This window comes from Vicia villosa, linkage group LG2 (assembly GCF_029867415.1).
Source record: "Vicia villosa cultivar HV-30 ecotype Madison, WI linkage group LG2, Vvil1.0, whole genome shotgun sequence".
Lineage (NCBI taxonomy): Eukaryota > Viridiplantae > Streptophyta > Magnoliopsida > Fabales > Fabaceae > Vicia > Vicia villosa.
In genome coordinates this window covers 225426888-225447730 of record NC_081181.1, presented here as the reverse complement: position 1 = coordinate 225447730, position 20843 = coordinate 225426888, and the positions used below count along the sequence as shown (strand labels likewise).

Below are 20843 nucleotides of genomic sequence, written 5' to 3'. Positions count from 1 at the left end.
CAAGTTCCGATTGAGCAGTTGTTGCAGAATCTGAGACAATGGCATGTGCAAGGGAGTAAACTTTGCTTCATATGCTGATCCTTTTTCTTCTGGGTTAACAAGGTTTTCAACTCATCTTGCCCCTTGACCAAGTTCAGAATCAAAATTTGGAATCGGATATTCTGAGCCTGAAGATTTTTGACTGATTGCTCGAGATCCATTTATGCTGAAATAAACAGCGAGAGAGAATGGGAAGCCTATTGCGGAAACCTGTTATGCAATGTTTATGAATGTAGATGCAATGCATTCAAGGATCTTTAGGAATTTAGTTAGCGACTTTAGAAATTAAACCGGTTGCAACTTCGTATGAAGAATCTTGGCTTTTGTCCTTGAACGTCCTTCTTTGAGTATCAAGCTCACCATATCGAGTGGGTCCTCGCCTCTGGTTCGGGATACCTCCAAATTTGAAAGTATATGGCTAGAGGAAAATAAATCCTCTTGCCCCTTGATAGGTGCCGAGCCTTTGAATTGGAAGGTATTTGGCTAGAGAAAATAAACCCTCTTGCCCCTTGATGATAATTTAGTCCTTGCTAGTGACACCTGAAATTGTGCGCCCTAAATTCCTAAGATCCTTGAAAGGGTTAGTTAAATCATGTTATGCTTATGATGTCATGATGTTACGCGAACGCAGTTCATTAGGCACAGCGTGAGATAGTAAGGGCAAACAAGTCCTTTAACAAAACCTGCAAGGAAACAAAAGTTAGTTGTAAACACAAACAAGTCACACAAGTGCCATTCGGTTTAGAGGCTTGCATGAAGTTCATAGGTAAGTACCCTCCCCACTAAAGTTTAGTTGGTTCAACCTGTCCTATATAAAGATCGGGTTCTAGGGAGCTCATATCATTGACCTTTCTCGAAGGCGCTTATCTCAGTTCGGCAATCGAATCACCAACCGAGAAGGTCTTGAAAGTCCAGTCCATATGAGTGTAGCTTCGAGTATCAACCAACTTCAGTCAGAACCAAAACCAGCCACCTCGCTACTTTCTAATAGGCCAAAGTCAAGTTCAACTAAGGTTCTAAGGGCAAATTAGTGCTTAATGACACCACGCAGCAGCCAAGTGTTTCCTCGAGTCGGATCCCAAGGAACACCAGGACAAACCAATGTGTCACACTAACGATGGCCATCATATCAACCACATCAGTATACGCTGTGCAGTCTCCTTGGTCTCATGCCATTTACCTATGGTTCTCAGATCCGGGTTAGGATCTTTCACACAAGTAAACCCAAGCAGGCCCACAAATATAAATCAAACAGTACACACAATTTAAAGTTAATCCTAAGCTTTAAGGTAACCCCTCTTTTATTCGAAAGAAATCCCCAGCAGAGTCGCCAGTTCGGTAATACGGTGAACTGACTTTTTTGAAGAAATGTCGCGATTAAGCAAGAGTCGCCACCGACTTTTATTTTATCCAATTTAAAGAAAGGCTAAAAGAACAGAAAAAGACCTTTTAAAAAGATTTTGAGTTCGGGGGGTAAGTTATACAAAGGGAAGGTGTAAGACACCCTTTGCATCCATGGTTATTCATGGGCTCTTAATTGCTTAGCTCACTTTTTGTTTTTCAAAATGTTTGAATTATTTGAAAAGTAGGGTGTGAATAGAAAAAGATTCGTTAAGGACTTTAGCTTGTAAATAAGCGTAGCCTTGTTTTGAAAGTATTTGAAAAGAGTGGGAAAGATAGATTTGAATTTAAATTTGAAAAAGAGCAAGCAATTAATAGCAACTACCCTTAAATTAGAAAAAAATGTTCTTTTAGCTTTTCAGGCGAAATGGTCTATACATACCATAAGAGGGCAGGAAGTCTTTCAATTGGATGTTGAAGGGTCATCGAAAGTTATCATTCGCCATAAAATTGTCCCTGCCATAAAGAGGGCAGGTAGTCTAAGGGAAAGATATAATAGTCATTTTTAGGCATCATGCGAGGATACCTTAGCAATTGGGACAATCATTATGTTTTACCGAGGCAACCTCGAGGGAGTTTCAATAACTTTAAGGCAACATTTGCTTTAGGTATCCTCGGAATCGAGGGACTTGACTATTTTAAGGCATAATCAATAAGGCAACAAGGCAACCAGAGGGATTACCCTAAAGGTGTGTGGGTGCACAATCACGTGGTTAACTTCGATTACATTTATCTTGTAATATTAGTGATTCTACGTTCAGTTCATGGTTTATCACTCCCTAGGATTACTAACCATGCAGTTTTATAATAAACGAAAATCAAAGGCAGGAATTAAAAGTCCTACGCTATTACAATAAACACCTGCGGGGAAGGGGAAATAAAAGACAGAAAATAAGAGGGAACAATAATTAAATAATAATAATAATAATTTAATTCTTATTTGTATACGAGAACAAATTTATTATTAATTAAATATTTTTATATACGAAAAATGGTATTTATGATACAAAAAAATTTTATTCAAAAAACGCATAGAATTTGACCATAAATAATAGTAATATGTTACAATTGAATAAGTAATACATTTTTTTCCCGTAGATATATATTTCTCCTATTTACATTGATAACATATATTTGTGAAATGACATCAATAACAAATAATTTTTCAAATATTTAATTGTGAAAACATTATTTTAATTGTATAAACTTCATTAATGACATATATTAATATAATACTATTTTGAATCATATAAATTAAAGTTAATGATAAGTGGCACGTGCTTTTGTATTTTATCCAATAACACACCTTTTCCAATATATTTTTAAATTCATTTTAATTAAAATATTTTTTTAAACTAAAATTATTATTATTTTCGTAAAAAATATTGTATCTTAAAATAAAAATTATTTCAAATTATATTTTTTTGTATTAATATTTAATTATTAAAATTAATTTTTAAAAATTTAATACTATTTTAAATATAAATTAACAATCATTTAAAATGATCATAATAATCTTTGTATTAAAAAATAATTTATTGGAATATTTTGATTAATAATTTATTATAAATAATAATAGTAAAATAATAAAAAGTGAAAACTGAAAAAGTAAAAAGTGATAAAGTGAAAAAGTGAAAAGTGAAAAAGTAAAAAGTGAGTTGGAAAGTGAAAAGTGAGTTAGAAAAAACCAACAAAAGACATTTTTTGCCCCTAAATTATTAATTTAGACTAAGATACTAAAAGGACATTGTTGTAATTTCAAGAACAACTTCTTTTCTTATATTATAGATATTAAATTTTAAAATAAAAATTATTTCAAATTATATTTCTTCGTATTAATATTTAATTACTAAAATTAATTTTTAAAAATTTAATACTATTTTAAATGTAAACTAACAATCATTTAAAATGATCATAATAATCTTTGTATTAAAAAATGATTTATTGAAATATTTTGATTAATAATTTATTATAAATAATAATAGTAAAGTAATAAAAAGTGAAAAGTGAAAAAGTAAAAAGTGAAAAGTTAAAAAGTGATACGTGTAAAAGTGAAAAGTGAGTTGAAAAGTTAAAAGTGAGTTAGAAAAACCAACAAAAGACATTTTTGCCCCCAAATTATTAATTTAGACTAAGATAATAAAAGAATATTGTTGTAATTTTCAGAACAACTTCTTTTCTTATATTATAGATATTAATTTCATGGTTAAAATATATGATAAAATATATTGTAAGACCCTTTTTTTAAAAAGAAATTTTATATAATACTCTTGAATTTATAGAACAATGGTGCTCTATAATTATTTTTTTCATCTTTAAACAATTGTAAAGCCAGTAAAGGTCAATAATCAAATTAAAAATTTTAATATTTAAATTTACAAAATAATAGTGTTGTAGAAAAACGTGACACATACTCAAAACATAAGAAAAAAATAAGTAATCATTAAAAAACGTCAATTGAGTAAATTATTTGATTTTTTAAATTTATAATTATCATTAAATTTGAAATATTGACGGTCAATTAAACAGTTTCTTAATGATGATTAAATGCAGAATTTTTAATTTAATATTGTTTTGATCAAAACGACTTTTAATCCATAAAATTAGATTATTAAGTTATTAGTTAAAAAAAAGAAAATGTTAAAATTACTAATACAATGACCTATCAACATTAGAGTTAGTTTTTTTTTTTTAAGTTTGTCATTATGACGACCTTAGATTTAGAAATCATAAGTGGAAGAAGAACATTAAACAAAAATAATAATCTAATTGATATGGTAGTATGTGTATTATAGTTCTATAAATTTGACTTTATAAATTATTGCAAAAGTCGTATATTTCAATAATTTTTGTAATAATCAATGTATTTAGTCTATAAATCAACACAATATATTGATTATTCAATAAATCAAAAAAACGAGTTGTCTTTTATATAAAAGATTAGAGATAGTATGTGTGACACCAATTTTTCTAATTATAACTAAAATAAAAATTATTAGTTAATATTTTTAAATTTTTTCTTTGTTTAGAATTATTTTGATTTTTGATTTAATAGTAAATGTTTGCACCACTTTCTATAAAATTCTCTCAAAAGTCCTTACTACTAGGCTTGGATTGGTCCTCCCTGATATAGTGCACCAGAGTCAGGCAGCCTTTCTTAAAGGGCAAGTGATTCAGAACCACATCATGCTTGCCTTTGAACTGGTTAGAGGCTATAACAGGAAAGGTGGCACCCCTAGAAGCATGCTCCAAATAGACCTGCAAAAGGCCTATGATATGGTTGACTGGTCTTCTTTGGAAACTGTGTTGAAGGAGCTAGGCTTTCCCATGAAATTCATAAATTGGATTATGCTGGGAACTTCCACTGTGAGCTATAGATTCAATGTAAATGGAGAATATACTCAGGTCATGGATGCAAAGAGAGGTATTAGACAGGGAGACCCTATCTCCCCCTACTTTTTGTGATAATGATGGAATACATGAACATGTTGATGCAGAAGATGACAAAGAATACTGATTTCAGATTTCATAGCAAATGCCAAAAACTTAGACTGACTCACTTAACATTTGCTGATGATGTACTGTTGTTTAGTAGAGGAGATGATACTTCTCTAAGGAAGATGCTCATTGCCTTTAATAGCTTTTCTGAATCCACAGGTCTTGTTGTGAATCCCAATAAATGTAAGGCCTTCTATGGTGGAATGGATACTAACATGAAAAATCAGGCTGGGATTATTACTGGATTTGCAGAACAATAACTGCACCTGGATTACTAAGAACATCTTAGCATCGAAGGAGTTGATTGGGAAACTGGGTTCACACTGGCATAACATGGAAAATGCTCAGAAATTTGCTATGATGCGGACCTATGAGCTTCTGATTGATGACAATAACAAGATAGATTGGTATTATATGATTGCACACAATTTTGCTCGGCCTAGAGCTAAGGTTTTCATGTGGCTTATTTGTCAAAACCGGTTGGCAACCAAGGTGAGAATGAAGAATATGGGCCTACTTCAACACTCCATCTGTCAGCTTTGCAACAAGGAAGAGGAAGACCTTGATCACTTGATGTTTAAATGTCCAGCTACTGCTCACATCTGGGTGGACATGAAGAGATGGTTGAATATAGAGCAGAATCAACATGTTCACCTGGAATGGCTGAAAAGAATGGCAAAAGGTAAAGGATGGAAAAACCAGATTGTCAAAGCTGCAGCAACTGAAGCATGCTATGGTATTTGGATGTACAGAAACTCCATTATATTTGATAATAAAGGATCATATAGTGATATCCATAGGGTTACTAGAAATGTTTTTGATTCCATTGTATATAGGGGTTGGAGAAAACCCAAGCTTAGAAAGCATATAGTAAATATTCTTATGTAGAGGTAGTCAATTTATGTTGTAATGACTTTGAGTATTCTGCTCTTTGAAATGAATAAATTCTTTTATTTCAAAAAAAAAAAAATTGGAGGCTTAAATAGTCTTTCGGCCCTTGTCAGTTGGCATGTTTTTGCTTTTCGTCCCTGTATTTTTTTTTTTTTAAATGGTCCCTGAATGTTAAAATTCTTTTGGTTTTAGTCCCTAAGATCAAAATCCGCAGGAAAATTTGAAGGAAAATCCGCAGGAAACCTGCAGATTTTCCTGCGAATTTTAACTTTAGGGACTAAAACCAAAAAGATTTTAACATTCAAGGATCATTTCCAAGAAAAATAAGATACAGGGACGAAAAGCAAAAACACGCCAACTTACAGAGACCAAAAGACTATTTAAGCCATATTTTGATATATTTAATGTTTGATTTTTTTTCTAAAAATCTCCTATAAATATTTGTTTTTTGTTTACAAATTATTGACAAAAGGTATTCACTTTTAAGCAGAAAGATTAGTGAAAGATAAGCGAAAAGTGTAATGTCTCCTCTAACCAAATAATTTCTATTGCTATGTGTGTTGGCGGTTCTATCAATGAACAATGTTCTAGGAAAAGTGCATGTGAAAATTTCAAACTCTGAAAATATTGACTTAACCCTTCATTGTCGATCTAAAGATGATAACCTAGGTGAACATCTTCTTCATCCTAATGAAAGTTTTAGTTTTCAATTTAAGCCAAATTTTTTTGGAAGAACATTATTCTATTGTTCATTTCAATGGAATAATGAGTTGTATTGGTGTGATGTATTCGACGGATCAAAAGATGGCAACGGAGGTGACCAATTCAACTGGTCTGTTAAAAAATCTGGACCATGTGTGACCGTTATATACTCACCTGAACCTATTTGTTATCCTTGGAATAAGAAATTATTGATGTAAAACATTTTATACCATAATAAATAATAAATGTTGTACTTTTGAGGATTTGAGAATTCAACCTTGTATCCAACAATATTAATATATATTTTGTGTGGTGTATTTGTATGATGATAACTTGTTTATATATTTAGGTGAATATGAAGTTTATTTTTGATGTAAAGTTTGGTTTAAAGTTTATTAGCATGGGTTATATAAGTATATTTTCAACAAAAATGTTGTGTTTTTGTTACTTCAAAACATTTGTGGATATACTAATATATAACATGCGCGTTGCGCGATTGTCCTATGATATATTATTTTCAGCGTATATAATATTTTAAACTTCAAATTAAATATTTGTTAAAATAATAAATATAATATTTTTTATTTAAAAGTTTTTATTTTTGAAATAATTATCTACTGGCATTTTTCTATAAAAGGAGCTTTTATAAGGTTTTTTTTTCATTACACTATGTATCAATGTTTCTAGTAACTCTTCTAATAATTAATAGTACAATTTTTTTTACACTATTTCAGTTAAGTTCTATTATTTATTAAACTCATAAAAGATAAATTTATCTTATAAATACAAGTTAAATATTTGTCAGAATTATAAATATAATATTTTCTATTTAAAAATTTTTATTTTTGAAATAATTACCTAAAAATATCATTGGGATTTTTTTATGAAAGTAGCTTTCAAAAGTTTTTTTTTCTTCTTTCATTTAAACCATCATTATTCATCACCTAAACTCAAAATAACATTTGTCTGTTGAAACGGTCCAATTTGTATTTTATAATTTCCAAAACATGATAAGTTTCTCCTTCTTATCTGACAAAGCAACGATGTAGTACTATACATAAAGTAATTTATATTGACTCTAAACTTTAGTGTTTAATTAAATTTTAGTCATATTTAATCTTTTTATTTTGTCTAAAAACTATTTTTGAAGGACTAAAAATTATAGAACATGTTATAAAAAAAAATTATAGAACATTTTTTTTAAAGATAAGACAACTATTTAGAAATTAAACTTTAAAGTTTATCCTTTTTTTTTTCTCTTTCAGCATTTTAAATAAATTATTTATTCAAAAAACTATATATATATATATATATATATATATATATATATATATATATATATATATATATATATATATAAAATATTATTTTTTTCTTTCTAATAGTTAAATTAATTTTTTCATTATTAGTATTTAATCTTCTAAACCGTTTAATCTAACTCAAGATAACAATTTTGCTATCAAATGGTTTTAAGCACCTCTCAATTGCAGATGCTATCAAACCGTAATCTTCCTTACATAAATTTGAAGTCAATCACAATAAACTAATCACCAATGGGTTAAATTCATATTTTTATTTATCATTCATGAAACCGTTTTGATGAATAAATAATAAATTCATATATTTTATTCATTAAAATGGTTTAGCGAGTTTATGAATTAATATTTTCATAATATTATAACAATATTAAATTTTTCTTTTTATATATAAATTTAATCTTCTGTTACCTTTTTATTGATATAACTAGTATATAACCTGCGCGTTACACGATTGTCCTATAATATATTATTTTCAGCATATATAATATTTTAAACTTCAAAATATTGTTATTATATTTATTATTATGACTATAAAATCTAAAAAATATATATTTTAAAAATATATTTATATTATTATTAATTTTGATGTAACGATGGTTTAATTCAACAGTTTTATAATGATGTAAGGAATATATGTCATTAAATTTATTATAACCAACTTAAAAATTATAATATTAAAGTTTATAAAATTAATTAATTAATAATTGAAAAAATGAGACCTCTAATAAGTAAAATTTTTTGTTATTTTGATAAAATATTAAGTTCATGGTTAAAATATATGATAAAATATATTGTAAGACCCTTTTCTTAAAATGAAATTTTATATAATACTCTTGAATTTATAGAACAATGGTGCTCTATGATTATTTTTTCATCTTTAAACAATTGTAAAGGTCAATAATCAAATTAAAAAATTTAATATTTAAATTTATAAAATAATAGTATTGTAGAAAAATGTGACACATATTCAAAACATAAGAAAAAAAGAACTAATCATTAAAAACGTAAATTGAGTAAAATATTCGATTTTTTAAATTTATAATTATCATTAAATTTGAAATTTTGACGGTCAATGAAACAGTTTCTTAATGATGATTCAATACAGAGTTTTTAATTTAATATTATTTTTATTAAAACGACTTTTAATCCATAAAATTAGAATATTAAGTTATTAGTTAAAAAAGAAAATGTTAAAATTACTAATACAATGACCTATCAACATTTGAGTTAGTTTTTTTTTAAGTCTGTCATCACGACAACCTTAAAGTTAGAAATCATAAGTGGAAGAAGGAAATTAAACAAAAGTAATAATCTAATTGATATGGTAGTATGTGCATTATAGTTCTATAAATTTGACTTTATAAATTATTGCAAAACTCGTATATTTCAATAAATTTTGTGATAATCAATGTATTTAGTCTATAAATCAACAAAACTATTCAACAAATCAAAAAAATGATTTTTTTTTATATAAGAGATCGGAGATAGTATCTGTGACACCAATTTTTCTAATTAAAACTAAAATAAAAATTATTAGTTAATATTTTTAAATTTTCTCTTTCTTTAGAATTATTTTGATTCTTGATATAATAGTAAATATTTTGAGGCTTAAATAGTCTTTTGGTCCGTGTAAGTTGGCGTGTTTTTTGCTTTTCGTCCCTGTATGTTATTTTTTTTGGAAATGATTCTTGAATGTTAAAATTATTTTGGTTTTAGTCCCTAAGATCAAAATCCACAGAAAAATCGAAGGAAAATTTATACCATTTATACCATTTGAGATCATATATACCATTTTTCATATATAAAAATATTTAGATTATTAATAGATTTTTCCCATATACAAATATTATTTATATTTAGGTATCACTTATATAAAAATATTTAGATCAATAATAGTTTTATTCCCGTATGCGTTTTTTGAATAAAAATTTTTTGTATCATAAATACCATTTTCCGTATATAAAAATATTTAATCAATAATAAATTTGTTCCCGTATACAAATATTATTTTTGTTTAGGTATCATTTACAAAAATATCTGAATCAATAGAATTTAATACTAATAGAATTTGACCATAAATAATAGTAATATGTTACAATTGAATAAGTAATACATTTTTTCCCGTAGATATATGTTTCTCCTATTTACATTGATAACATATATTTGTGGAATGACATCAATAACAAATAATTTTTCAAATATTTAATTGTGAAAACATTATTTTAATTGTATAAACTTCATTAATGACATATATTAATATAATAATATTTTGAATCATATAAATTAAAGTTAATGATAAGTGGCACGTACTTTTGTATTTTATCCAATAACACACCTTTTCCAATATATTTTTAAATTCACTTTAATTAAAATATTTTTTTAAACTAAAATTATTATTATTTTCGTAAAAAATATTGTATCTTAAAATAAAAATTATTTTAAATTATATCTCTTTGTATTAATATTTATTTGCTAAAATTAATTTTTAAAAATTTAATACTATTTTAAATGTAAATTAACAATCATTTAAAATGATCATAATAATCTTTGTATTAAAAAATAATTTATTAGAATATTTTGATTAATAATTTATTATAAATAATAATAATAAAGTAATAAAAAGTGAAAAGTGAAAAAGTAAAAAGTGATAAAGTGAAAAGAAAAGTGAAAAAGTGAAAAGTGAGTTGGAAAGTGAAAAGTGAGTTAGAAAAAACCAACAAAAGAAATTTTTTGCCCCTAAATTATTAATTTAGACTAAGATACTAAAAGGACATTGTTGTAATTTCCAGAACAACTTCTTTTCTTATATTATAGATATTGAATTTTAAAATAAAAATTATTTCAAATTATATTTTTTCGTATTAATATTTAATTACTAAAATTAATTTTTAAAATACTATTTTAAATGTAAATTAACAATCATTTAAAATGATCATAATAATCTTTGTATTAAAATATGATTTATTAGAATATTTTGATTAATAAATTATTATAAATAATAATAGTAAAGTAATAAAAAGTGAAAAGTGAAAAAGTAAAAAGTGAAAAGTTAAAAAGTGAAAAAGTGATACGTGTAAAAGTGAAAAGTGAGTTGGAAAGTCAAAAGTAAGTTAGAAAAAATCAACAAAAGACTTTTTTGCCCCCAAATTATTAATTTAGACTAAGATAATAAAAAAATATTGTTGTAATTTCCAGAACAACTTCTTTTTTTATATTATAGATATTAACTTCATGGTTAAAATATATGATAAAATATATTATAAGACCATTTTCTTAAAAAGAAATTTTATATAATACTCTTGAATTCATAGAACAATGGTGCTCTATAATTATTTTTTTCATCTTTAAACAATTGTAAAAGTCAATAATCAAATTAAAAAATTTAATATTTAATTTTATAAAATAATAGTGTTGTAGAAAAATGTGACACATACTCAAAACATAAGAAAAAATAAGTAATCATTAAAAAACGTCAATTGAGTAAATTATTTGATTTTTTAAATTTATAATTATCATTAAATTTCAAATATTGACGGTCAATTAAACAGTTTCTTAATGATTATTCTATGCAGAGTTTTTAATTTAATATTATTTTTATTAAAATGACTTTTAATCGATAAAATTAGAATATTAAGTTATTAGTTAAAAAAAGAAAATGTTAAAATTACTAATACAATGACCTATCAACATTAGAGTTAGTTTTTTTTTTTTTTTTAAGTTTGTCATCATGACAACCTTAGATTTAGAAATCATAAGTGGAAGAAGAAAATTAAACAAAAATAATAATCTAATTGGTATGGTAGTATGTGTATTATAGTTCTATAAATTTGACTTTATAAATTATTGCAAAAGTCGTATATTTCAATAATTTTTGTAATAATCAATGTATTTAGTCTATAAATCAACAAAATATATTGATTATTCAATAAATCAAAAAAATGAGTTGTCTTTTATATAAAAGACCAGAGATAGTATGTGTGACATCAATTTTTCTAATTAAAACTAAAATAAAAATTATTAGTTAATATTTTTTAATTTTTTCTTTGTTTAGAATTATTTTGATTTTTGATTTAATAGTAAATATTTTGAGGCTTAAATAGTCTTTCGGCCCTTGTAAGTAGGCATGTTTTTGCTTTTCGTCCCTGTAACTTTTTTTTTTGGAAATGATCCCTGAATGTTAAAATTCTTTTGGTTTTAGCCCCTAAGATCAAAATCCGCAGGAAAATTCGAAGGAAAATCCACAGGAAACCTGTAGATTTTCCTGCGAATTTTAACTTTAGGGACTAAAACCAAAAGGATTTTAACATTCAAGGATCATTTCCAAGAAAAATAAGATACATGGACGAAAAGCAAAAACACGCCAACTTACAGGGACCAAAAGACTATTTAAGTCATATTTTGATATATTTAATGTTTGATTTTTTTTCCTAAAAATCTCCGATAAATATTTGTTTTTTGTTTACAAATTATTGACAAAAGGTATTCACTTTTAAACAGAAAGATTAGTGAAAGATAAGCGAAAAGTGTAATGTCTCCTCTAACCAAAAAATTTCTATTGCTATGTGTGTTGGCGGTTCTATCAATGAATAATGTTCTAGGAAAAGTGCATGTGAAAATTTCAAACTCTGAAAATATTGACTTAACCCTTCATTGTCGATCTAAAGATGATAACCTAGGTATACATCTTCTTCATCCTAATGAAAGTTTTAGTTTTGAATTTAACCCAAATTTTTTTGGAAGAACATTATTCTATTGTTCATTTCAATGGAATAATGAGTTGTATTGGTGTGATGTATTCGACGGATCAAAAGATGGCAACGGAGGTGACCAATTCAATTGGTCTGTTAAAAAATCTGGACCATGTGTGACTGTTATATACTCACCTCAACCTATTTGTCAACCTTGGAATAAGAAATTATTGATGTAAAACATTTTATATCATAATAAATAATAAATGTTGTACTTTTGAGGATTTGAGAATTCAACCTTGTATCCAACAATATTAATATATATATATTTTGTGTGGTGTATTTGTATGATGATAACTTGTTTATATATTTAGGTGAATATGAAATTTGTTTTTGATGTAAAGTTTGGTTTAGAGTTTATTAGCATGAGTTACATAACTATATTTTCAACAAAAATGTTGTGTTTTTGTTACTTCAAAACATTTGTGGATATACTAGTATATAACCTGCGTGTTGCGCGATTGTCCTATGATATATTATTTTCAGCGTATATAATATTTTAAACTTCAAATTAAATATTTGTTAAAATAATAAATATAATATTTTTTATTTAAAAGTTTTTATTTTTGAAATAATTATCTGCTGGCATTTTTCTATAAAAGGAGCTTTTATAAGGTTTTTTTTCATTACACTATGTATCAATGCTTCTAGTAACTCTTCTAATAATTGACAGTACAATTTTTTTTACACTATTTCAATTAAGTTCTATTATTTATTAAACTCATAAAAAATAAATTTATCTTATAAATACAAGTTGAATATTTGTCAGAATTATAAATATAATATTTTCTATTTACAATTTTTTATTTTTGAAATAATTATTTAAAAATATCATTGGGATTTTTCTATGAAAGTAGCTTTCATAAGTTTTTTTTTTCTTCTTTCATTTAAACCATCATTATTCATCACCTAAAGTCAAAATAACATTTGTCTGTTGAAACGGTCCAATTTGTATTTTATAATTTCCAAAACATGATAAGTTTCTCCTTCTTATCTGACAAAGCAACGATGTAGTACTATACATAAAGTAATTTATATTGACTCTAAACTTTAGTGTTTAATTAAATTTTAGTCATATTTAATCTTTTTATTTTGTCTAAAAACTATTTTTGAAGGACTAAAAATTATCGAACATGTTATAAAAAAAAATTATAGAACATTTTTTTTAAAGATAAGACAACTATTTAGAAATTAAACTTTAAAGTTTATCCTTTTTTTTTTCTCTTTCAGCATTTTAAATAAATTATTTATTCAAAAAACTATATATATATATATATATATATATATATATATATATATATATATATATATATATATATATATATATATATATATATATAATATTATTTTTTTCTTTCTAATAGTTAAATTAATTTTTTCATTATTAGTATTTAATCTTCTAAACCGTTTAATCTAACTCAAGATAACAATTTTGCTATCAAATGGTTTTAAGCACCTCTCAATTGCAGATGCTATCAAACCGTAATCTTCCTTACATAAATTTGAAGTCAATCACAATAAACTAATTACCAATTGGTTAAATTCATATTTTTATTTATCATTCATGAAACCGTTTTGATGAATAAATAATAAATTCATATATTTTATTCATTAAAATGGTTTAGCGAGTTTATGAATTAATATTTTCATAATATTATAACAATATTAAATTTTTCTTTTCATATATAAATTTAATCTTCTGTTACCTTTTTATTGATATAACTAGTATATAACCTGCGCGTTACGCGATTGTCCTATAATATATTATTTTCAGTGTATATAATATTTTAAACTTCAAAATATTGTTATTATATTTATTATTATGACTATAAAATCTAAAAATATATATATTTTAAAAATATATTTATATTATTATTAATTTTGATGTAACGATGGTTTAATTCAACAGTTTTATAATGATGTAAGAAATATATGTCATTAAATTTATTATAACCAACTTAAAAATTATAATATTAAAGTTTATAAAGTTAATTAATTAATAATTGAAAAAATGAGACCTTTAATAAGTAATATTTTTTGTTATTTTGTTAAAATATTAAGTTCATGGTTAAAATATATGATAAAATATATTGTAAGACCCTTTTCTTAAAATGAAATTTTATATAATACTCTTGAATTTATAGAACAATGGTGCTCTATGATTATTTTTTCATTTTAAACAATTGTAAAGGTCAATAATCAAATTAAAAAATTTAATATTTAAATTTATAAAATAATAGTATTGTAGAAAAATGTGACACATATTCAAAACATAAGAAAAAAAGAACTAATCATTAAAAACGTAAATTGAGTAAAATATTCGATTTTTTAAATTTATAATTATCATTAAATTTGAAATTTTGACGGTCAATGAAACAGTTTCTTAATGATGATTCAATACAGAGTTTTTAATTTAATATTATTTTTATTAAAACGACTTTTAATCCATAAAATTAGAATATTAAGTTATTAGTTAAAAAAGAAAATGTTAAAATTACTAATACAATGACCTATCAACATTTGAGTTAGTTTTTTTTTAAGTCTGTCATCACGACAACCTTAAAGTTAGAAATCATAAGTGGAAGAAGGAAATTAAACAAAAGTAATAATCTAATTGATATGGTAGTATGTGCATTATAGTTCTATAAATTTGACTTTATAAATTATTGCAAAACTCGTATATTTCAATAAATTTTGTGATAATCAATGTATTTAGTCTATAAATCAACAAAACTATTCAACAAATCAAAAAAATGAATTATTTTTTTATATAAGAGATCGGAGATAGTATCTGTGACACCAATTTTTCTAATTAAAACTAAAATAAAAATTATTAGTTAATATTTTTAAATTTTCTCTTTCTTTAGAACTATTTTGATTCTTGATATAATAGTAAATATTTTGAGGCTTAAATAGTCTTTTGGTCCGTGTAAGTTGGCGTGTTTTTTGCTTTTCGTCCCTGTATGTTATTTTTTTTGGAAATGATTCTTGAATGTTAAAATTATTTTGGTTTTAGTCCCTAAGATCAAAATCCACAGAAAAATCGAAGGAAAATTTATACCATTTATACCATTTGAGATCATATATACCATTTTTCATATATAAAAATATTTAGATCATTAATAGATTTTTCCCATATACAAATATTATTTATATTTAGGTATCACTTATATAAAAATATTTAGATCAATAATAGTTTTATTCCCGTATGCGTTTTTTGAATAAAAAATTTTTGTATCATAAATACCATTTTCCGTATATAAAAATATTTAATCAATAATAAATTTGTTCCCGTATACAAATATTATTTTTGTTTAGGTATCATTTACAAAAATATCTGAATCAATAGAATTTAATACTAATAGAATTTGACCATAAATAATAGTAATATGTTACAATTGAATAAGTAATACATTTTTTCCCGTAGATATATGTTTCTCCTATTTACATTGATAACATATATTTGTGGAATGACATCAATAACAAATAATTTTTCAAATATTTAATTGTGAAAACATTATTTTAATTGTATAAACTTCATTAATGACATATATTAATATAATAATATTTTGAATCATATAAATTAAAGTTAATGATAAGTGGCACGTACTTTTGTATTTTATCCAATAACACACCTTTTCCAATATATTTTTAAATTCACTTTAATTAAAATATTTTTTTAAACTAAAATTATTATTATTTTTGTAAAAAATATTGTATCTTAAAATAAAAATTATTTTAAATTATATCTCTTTGTATTAATATTTATTTGCTAAAATTAATTTTTAAAAATTTAATACTATTTTAAATGTAAATTAACAATCATTTAACATGATCATAATAATCTTTGTATTAAAAAATAATTTATTAGAATATTTTGATTAATAATTTATTATAAATAATAATAATAAAGTAATAAAAAGTGAAAAGTGAAAAAGTAAAAAGTGATAAAGTGAAAAGAAAAGTGAAAAAGTGAAAAGTGAGTTGGAAAGTGAAAAGTGAGTTAGAAAAAACCAACAAAAGAAATTTTTTGCCCCTAAATTATTAATTTAGACTAAGATACTAAAAGGACATTGTTGTAATTTCCAGAACAACTTCTTTTCTTATATTATAGATATTGAATTTTAAAATAAAAATTATTTCAAATTATATTTTTTCGTATTAATATTTAATTACTAAAATTAATTTTTAAAATACTATTTTAAATGTAAATTAACAATCATTTAAAATGATCATAATAATCTTTGTATCAAAATATGATTTATTAGAATATTTTGATTAATAAATTATTATAAATAATAATAGTAAAGTAATAAAAAGTGAAAAGTGAAAAAGTAAAAAGTGAAAATTTAAAAAGTGAAAAAGTGATACGTGTAAAAGTGAAAAGTGAGTTGGAAAGTCAAAAGTAAGTTAGAAAAAATCAACAAAAGACTTTTTTGCCCCCAAATTATTAATTTAGACTAAGATAATAAAAAAAATATTGTTGTAATTTCCAGAACAACTTATTTTTTTATATTATAGATATTAACTTCATGGTTAAAATATATGATAAAATATATTATAAGACCATTTTCTTAAAAAGAAATTTTATATAATACTCTTGAATTCATAGAACAATGGTGCTCTATAATTATTTTTTTCATCTTTAAACAATTGTAAAAGTCAATAATCAAATTAAAAAATTTAATATTTAATTTTATAAAATAATAGTGTTGTAGAAAAATGTGACACATACTCAAAACATAAGAAAAAATAAGTAATCCTTAAAAAACGTCAATTGAGTAAATTATTTGATTTTTTAAATTTATAATTATCATTAAATTTGAAATATTGACGGTCAATTAAACAGTTTCTTAATGATGATTCTATGCAGAGTTTTTAATTTAATATTATTTTTATTAAAATGACTTTTAATTGATAAAATTAGAATATTGAGTTATTAGTTAAAAAAAGAAAATGTTAAAATTACTAATACAATGACCTATCAACATTAGAGTTAGTTTTTTTTTTTTTTAAGTTTGTCATCATGACAACCTTAGATTTAGAAATCATAAGTGGAAGAAGAAAATTAAACAAAAATAATAATCTAATTGGTATGGTAGTATGTGTATTATAGTTCTATAAATTTGACTTTATAAATTATTGCAAAAGTCGTATATTTCAATAATTTTTGTAATAATCAATGTATTTAGTCTATAAATCAACAAAATATATTGATTATTCAATAAATCAAAAAAATGAGTTGTCTTTTATATAAAAGATCAGAGATAGTATGTGTGACATCAATTTTTCTAATTAAAACTAAAATAAAAATTATTAGTTAATATTTTTAAATTTTTTCTTTGTTTAGAATTATTTGGATTTTTGATTTAATAGTAAATATTTTGAGGCTTAAATAGTCTTTCGGCCCTTGTAAGTAGGCATGTTTTTGCTTTTCGTCCCTGTAACTTTTTTTTTTTGGAAATGATCCCTGAATGTTAAAATTCTTTTGGTTTTAGCCCCTAAGATCAAAATCCGCAGGAAAATTCGAAGGAAAATCCACAGGAAACCTGTAGATTTTCCTGCGAATTTTAACTTTAGGGACTAAAACCAAAAGGATTTTAACATTCAAGGATCATTTCCAAGAAAAATAAGATACATGGACGAAAAGCAAAAACACGCCAACTTACAGGGACCAAAAGACTATTTAAGTCATATTTTGATATATTTAATGTTTGATTTTTTTTCCTAAAAATCTCCAATAAATATTTGTTTTTTGTTTACAAATTATTGACAAAAGGTATTCACTTTTAAACAGAAAGATTAGTGAAAGATAAGCGAAAAGTGTAATGTCTCCTCTAACCAAAAAATTTCTATTGCTATGTGTGTTGGCGGTTCTATCAATGAATAATGTTCTAGGAAAAGTGCATGTGAAAATTTCAAACTCTGAAAATATTGACTTAACCCTTCATTGTCGATCTAAAGATGATAACCTAGGTATACATCTTCTTCATCCTAATGAAAGTTTTAGTTTTGAATTTAACCCAAATTTTTTTGGAAGAACATTATTCTATTGTTCATTTCAATGGAATAATGAGTTGTATTGGTGTGATGTATTCGACGGATCAAAAGATGGCAACGGAGGTAACCAATTCAATTGGTCTGTTAAAAAATCTGGACCATGTGTGACTGTTATATACTCACCTCAACCTATTTGTCAACCTTGGAATAAGAAATTATTGATGTAAAACATTTTATATCATAATAAATAATAAATGTTGTACTTTTGAGGATTTGAGAATTCAACCTTGTATTCAACAATATTAATATATATATTTTGTGTGGTGTATTTGTATGATGATAACTTGTTTATATATTTAGGTGAATATGAAATTTGTTTTTGATGTAAAGTTTGGTTTAGAGTTTATTAGCATGAGTTACATAAGTATATTTTCAACAAAAATGTTGTGTTTTTGTTATTTCAAAACATTTGTGGATATACTAGTATATAACCTGCGTGTTGCGCGATTGTCCTATGATATATTATTTTCAGCGTATATAATATTTTAAACTTCAAATTAAATATTTGTTAAAATAATAAATATAATATTTTTTATTTAAAAGTTTTTATTTTTGAAATAATTATCTGCTGGCATTTTTCTATAAAAGGAGCTTTTATAAGGTTTTTTTTCATTACACTATGTATCAATGCTTCTAGTAACTCTTCTAATAATTGACAGTACAATTTTTTTTACACTATTTCAATTAAGTTCTATTATTTATTAAACTCATAAAAAATAAATTTATCTTATAAATACAAGTTAAATATTTGTCAGAATTATAAATATAATATTTTCTATTTTAAAATTTTTTATTTTTGAAATAATTACCTAAAAATATCATTGGGATTTTTCTATGACGGTAGCTTTCAAAAGTTTTTGAAAATTTCTTCACCCACCTCCCAACCTTCTTGGCCACCTCCGGTGAATTTACCACAATACCCCTTGTTTCGGAAGTTCATTTCCGAAACTGTACTTTTTTTCTTGAAAAAGGTGTTTTCAGAAATGAACTTCCGAAAACGTGTTTTTTTTAATATAAAATATTGATTTCGGAGATGCATCTCCGAAATAAAGTCACTTTTCAGAAAATGTGGTGTTTCGGAAGTTCATCTCCGAGCGCACCCCCCTTGGAGGAATTCGGAAATGCACTTCCGAAAATAGGTCTGGACAGAAGAAAATAAACAATTCGCTTTACTTAATCGGGTGAAAATTACAACGATAATATTACATAAAATTAAAGTTACATATTGTTAAACACGGGTAGGTGGGGATGAGAGAGTGGTGGGGAGAAAAAAAGGCTTCCAAATTTCAAAAGGTTTATTTATTATTTTAATAAAAATACGTACAACTGAAAGTAACAAATGACGGAGGAGGTGTAACCGGAGCCGAAACATATGACGGAGAAGGTGGATGTCCGGAGGAAGAAGACCCGGAGGTACGTCCACCGCGAGACAAAGGAGCCAATCAATGTAAGCTATAATTTATCATTATCATCAGGGGACGTCATTACAAAAAATTGGAAAAAAAATCTTATTATTTTTAATCTTGATTTTTTAGAAATGACCTCCCCAGATGATAATCATAAACTATAGCTTACATTGATTGGCTACTTTGTCTCGTGGTGGACGTATCTCCAGTTCTACTTCCTCCAGACATCCACCTCATCCGTCATATGTTCCGACCCCGGTTACCACTTCCAAAAACTAACATGATAAATCCAATACAAATACACTGTGCGATACAATCCGAAATCAGAACAAAACAAAACAAAAACATGTTATTCTGCCCGACGAGCGTTACAAAATACACATCAAACAAAAAAAAACACGTTATTCTTCCCGACGAGCGAACTCCTCCGAATGAAGATAATTATACCAATCCTCATCCCACTCAGTCTCAGAACCATCAGCGTTGATCACGACTCTCACGCCTGAAGACTGAGCTTGAGCATCCGGGCCCCGGGCCCCCTGGGAACGAGAAGTAGAGCCGGTCGAAACCTTCTTCTTCTCCTTCACCTCCTTCACCTCCTTCACCTCTTTCACCTCTTTCTTTGAAGAATCCTTTCTTCCCTTAGCGCCCTCTCTAGAAGACATGTTCCTGTAAACAATTGAAATCGATTAATATGCGAGACAAAATAAAAAACAAAAAAATTTGAACTTCTAATATATTTCGGAAGTTCATTTCCGAAAACTGGGAGGGAGGTGTTT

The 20843-nt window shown here is 25.2% G+C and overlaps 2 protein-coding genes across 2 annotated transcripts; both read left to right on the top strand.

Moving 5' to 3' along the window:
• The first annotated feature begins 4626 nt into the window (after positions 1–4626).
• On the top strand, positions 4627–5198 carry LOC131651479 (uncharacterized). Its single transcript, XM_058921140.1, has 2 exons — positions 4627–4845; positions 4938–5198. Exons 1-2 carry the CDS (start codon positions 4627–4629, stop codon positions 5196–5198), a joined length of 480 nt encoding a protein of 159 aa, XP_058777123.1.
• A 73-nt stretch (positions 5199–5271) lies between these two features.
• LOC131651478 (uncharacterized) lies at positions 5272–5826 on the top strand. Its single transcript, XM_058921139.1, has one exon. It carries the CDS (start codon positions 5272–5274, stop codon positions 5824–5826), a length of 555 nt encoding a protein of 184 aa, XP_058777122.1.
• The last annotated feature ends 15017 nt before the right edge of the window (positions 5827–20843 follow it).

Excerpts from the sequence above, each read along its gene's own strand:
- LOC131651479 (XM_058921140.1), top strand. The coding sequence starts at position 4,627 with ATGCTTGCCTTTGAACTGGTTAGAGGCTATAACAGGAAAGGTGGCACC. Across the intron at positions 4,846-4,937 it reads TAAATGGAGAATATACTCAG|AAGATGACAAAGAATACTGA; the intron begins GTCATGGATGCA and ends ATGTTGATGCAG.
- LOC131651478 (XM_058921139.1), top strand. The coding sequence starts at position 5,272 with ATGGAAAATGCTCAGAAATTTGCTATGATGCGGACCTATGAGCTTCTG.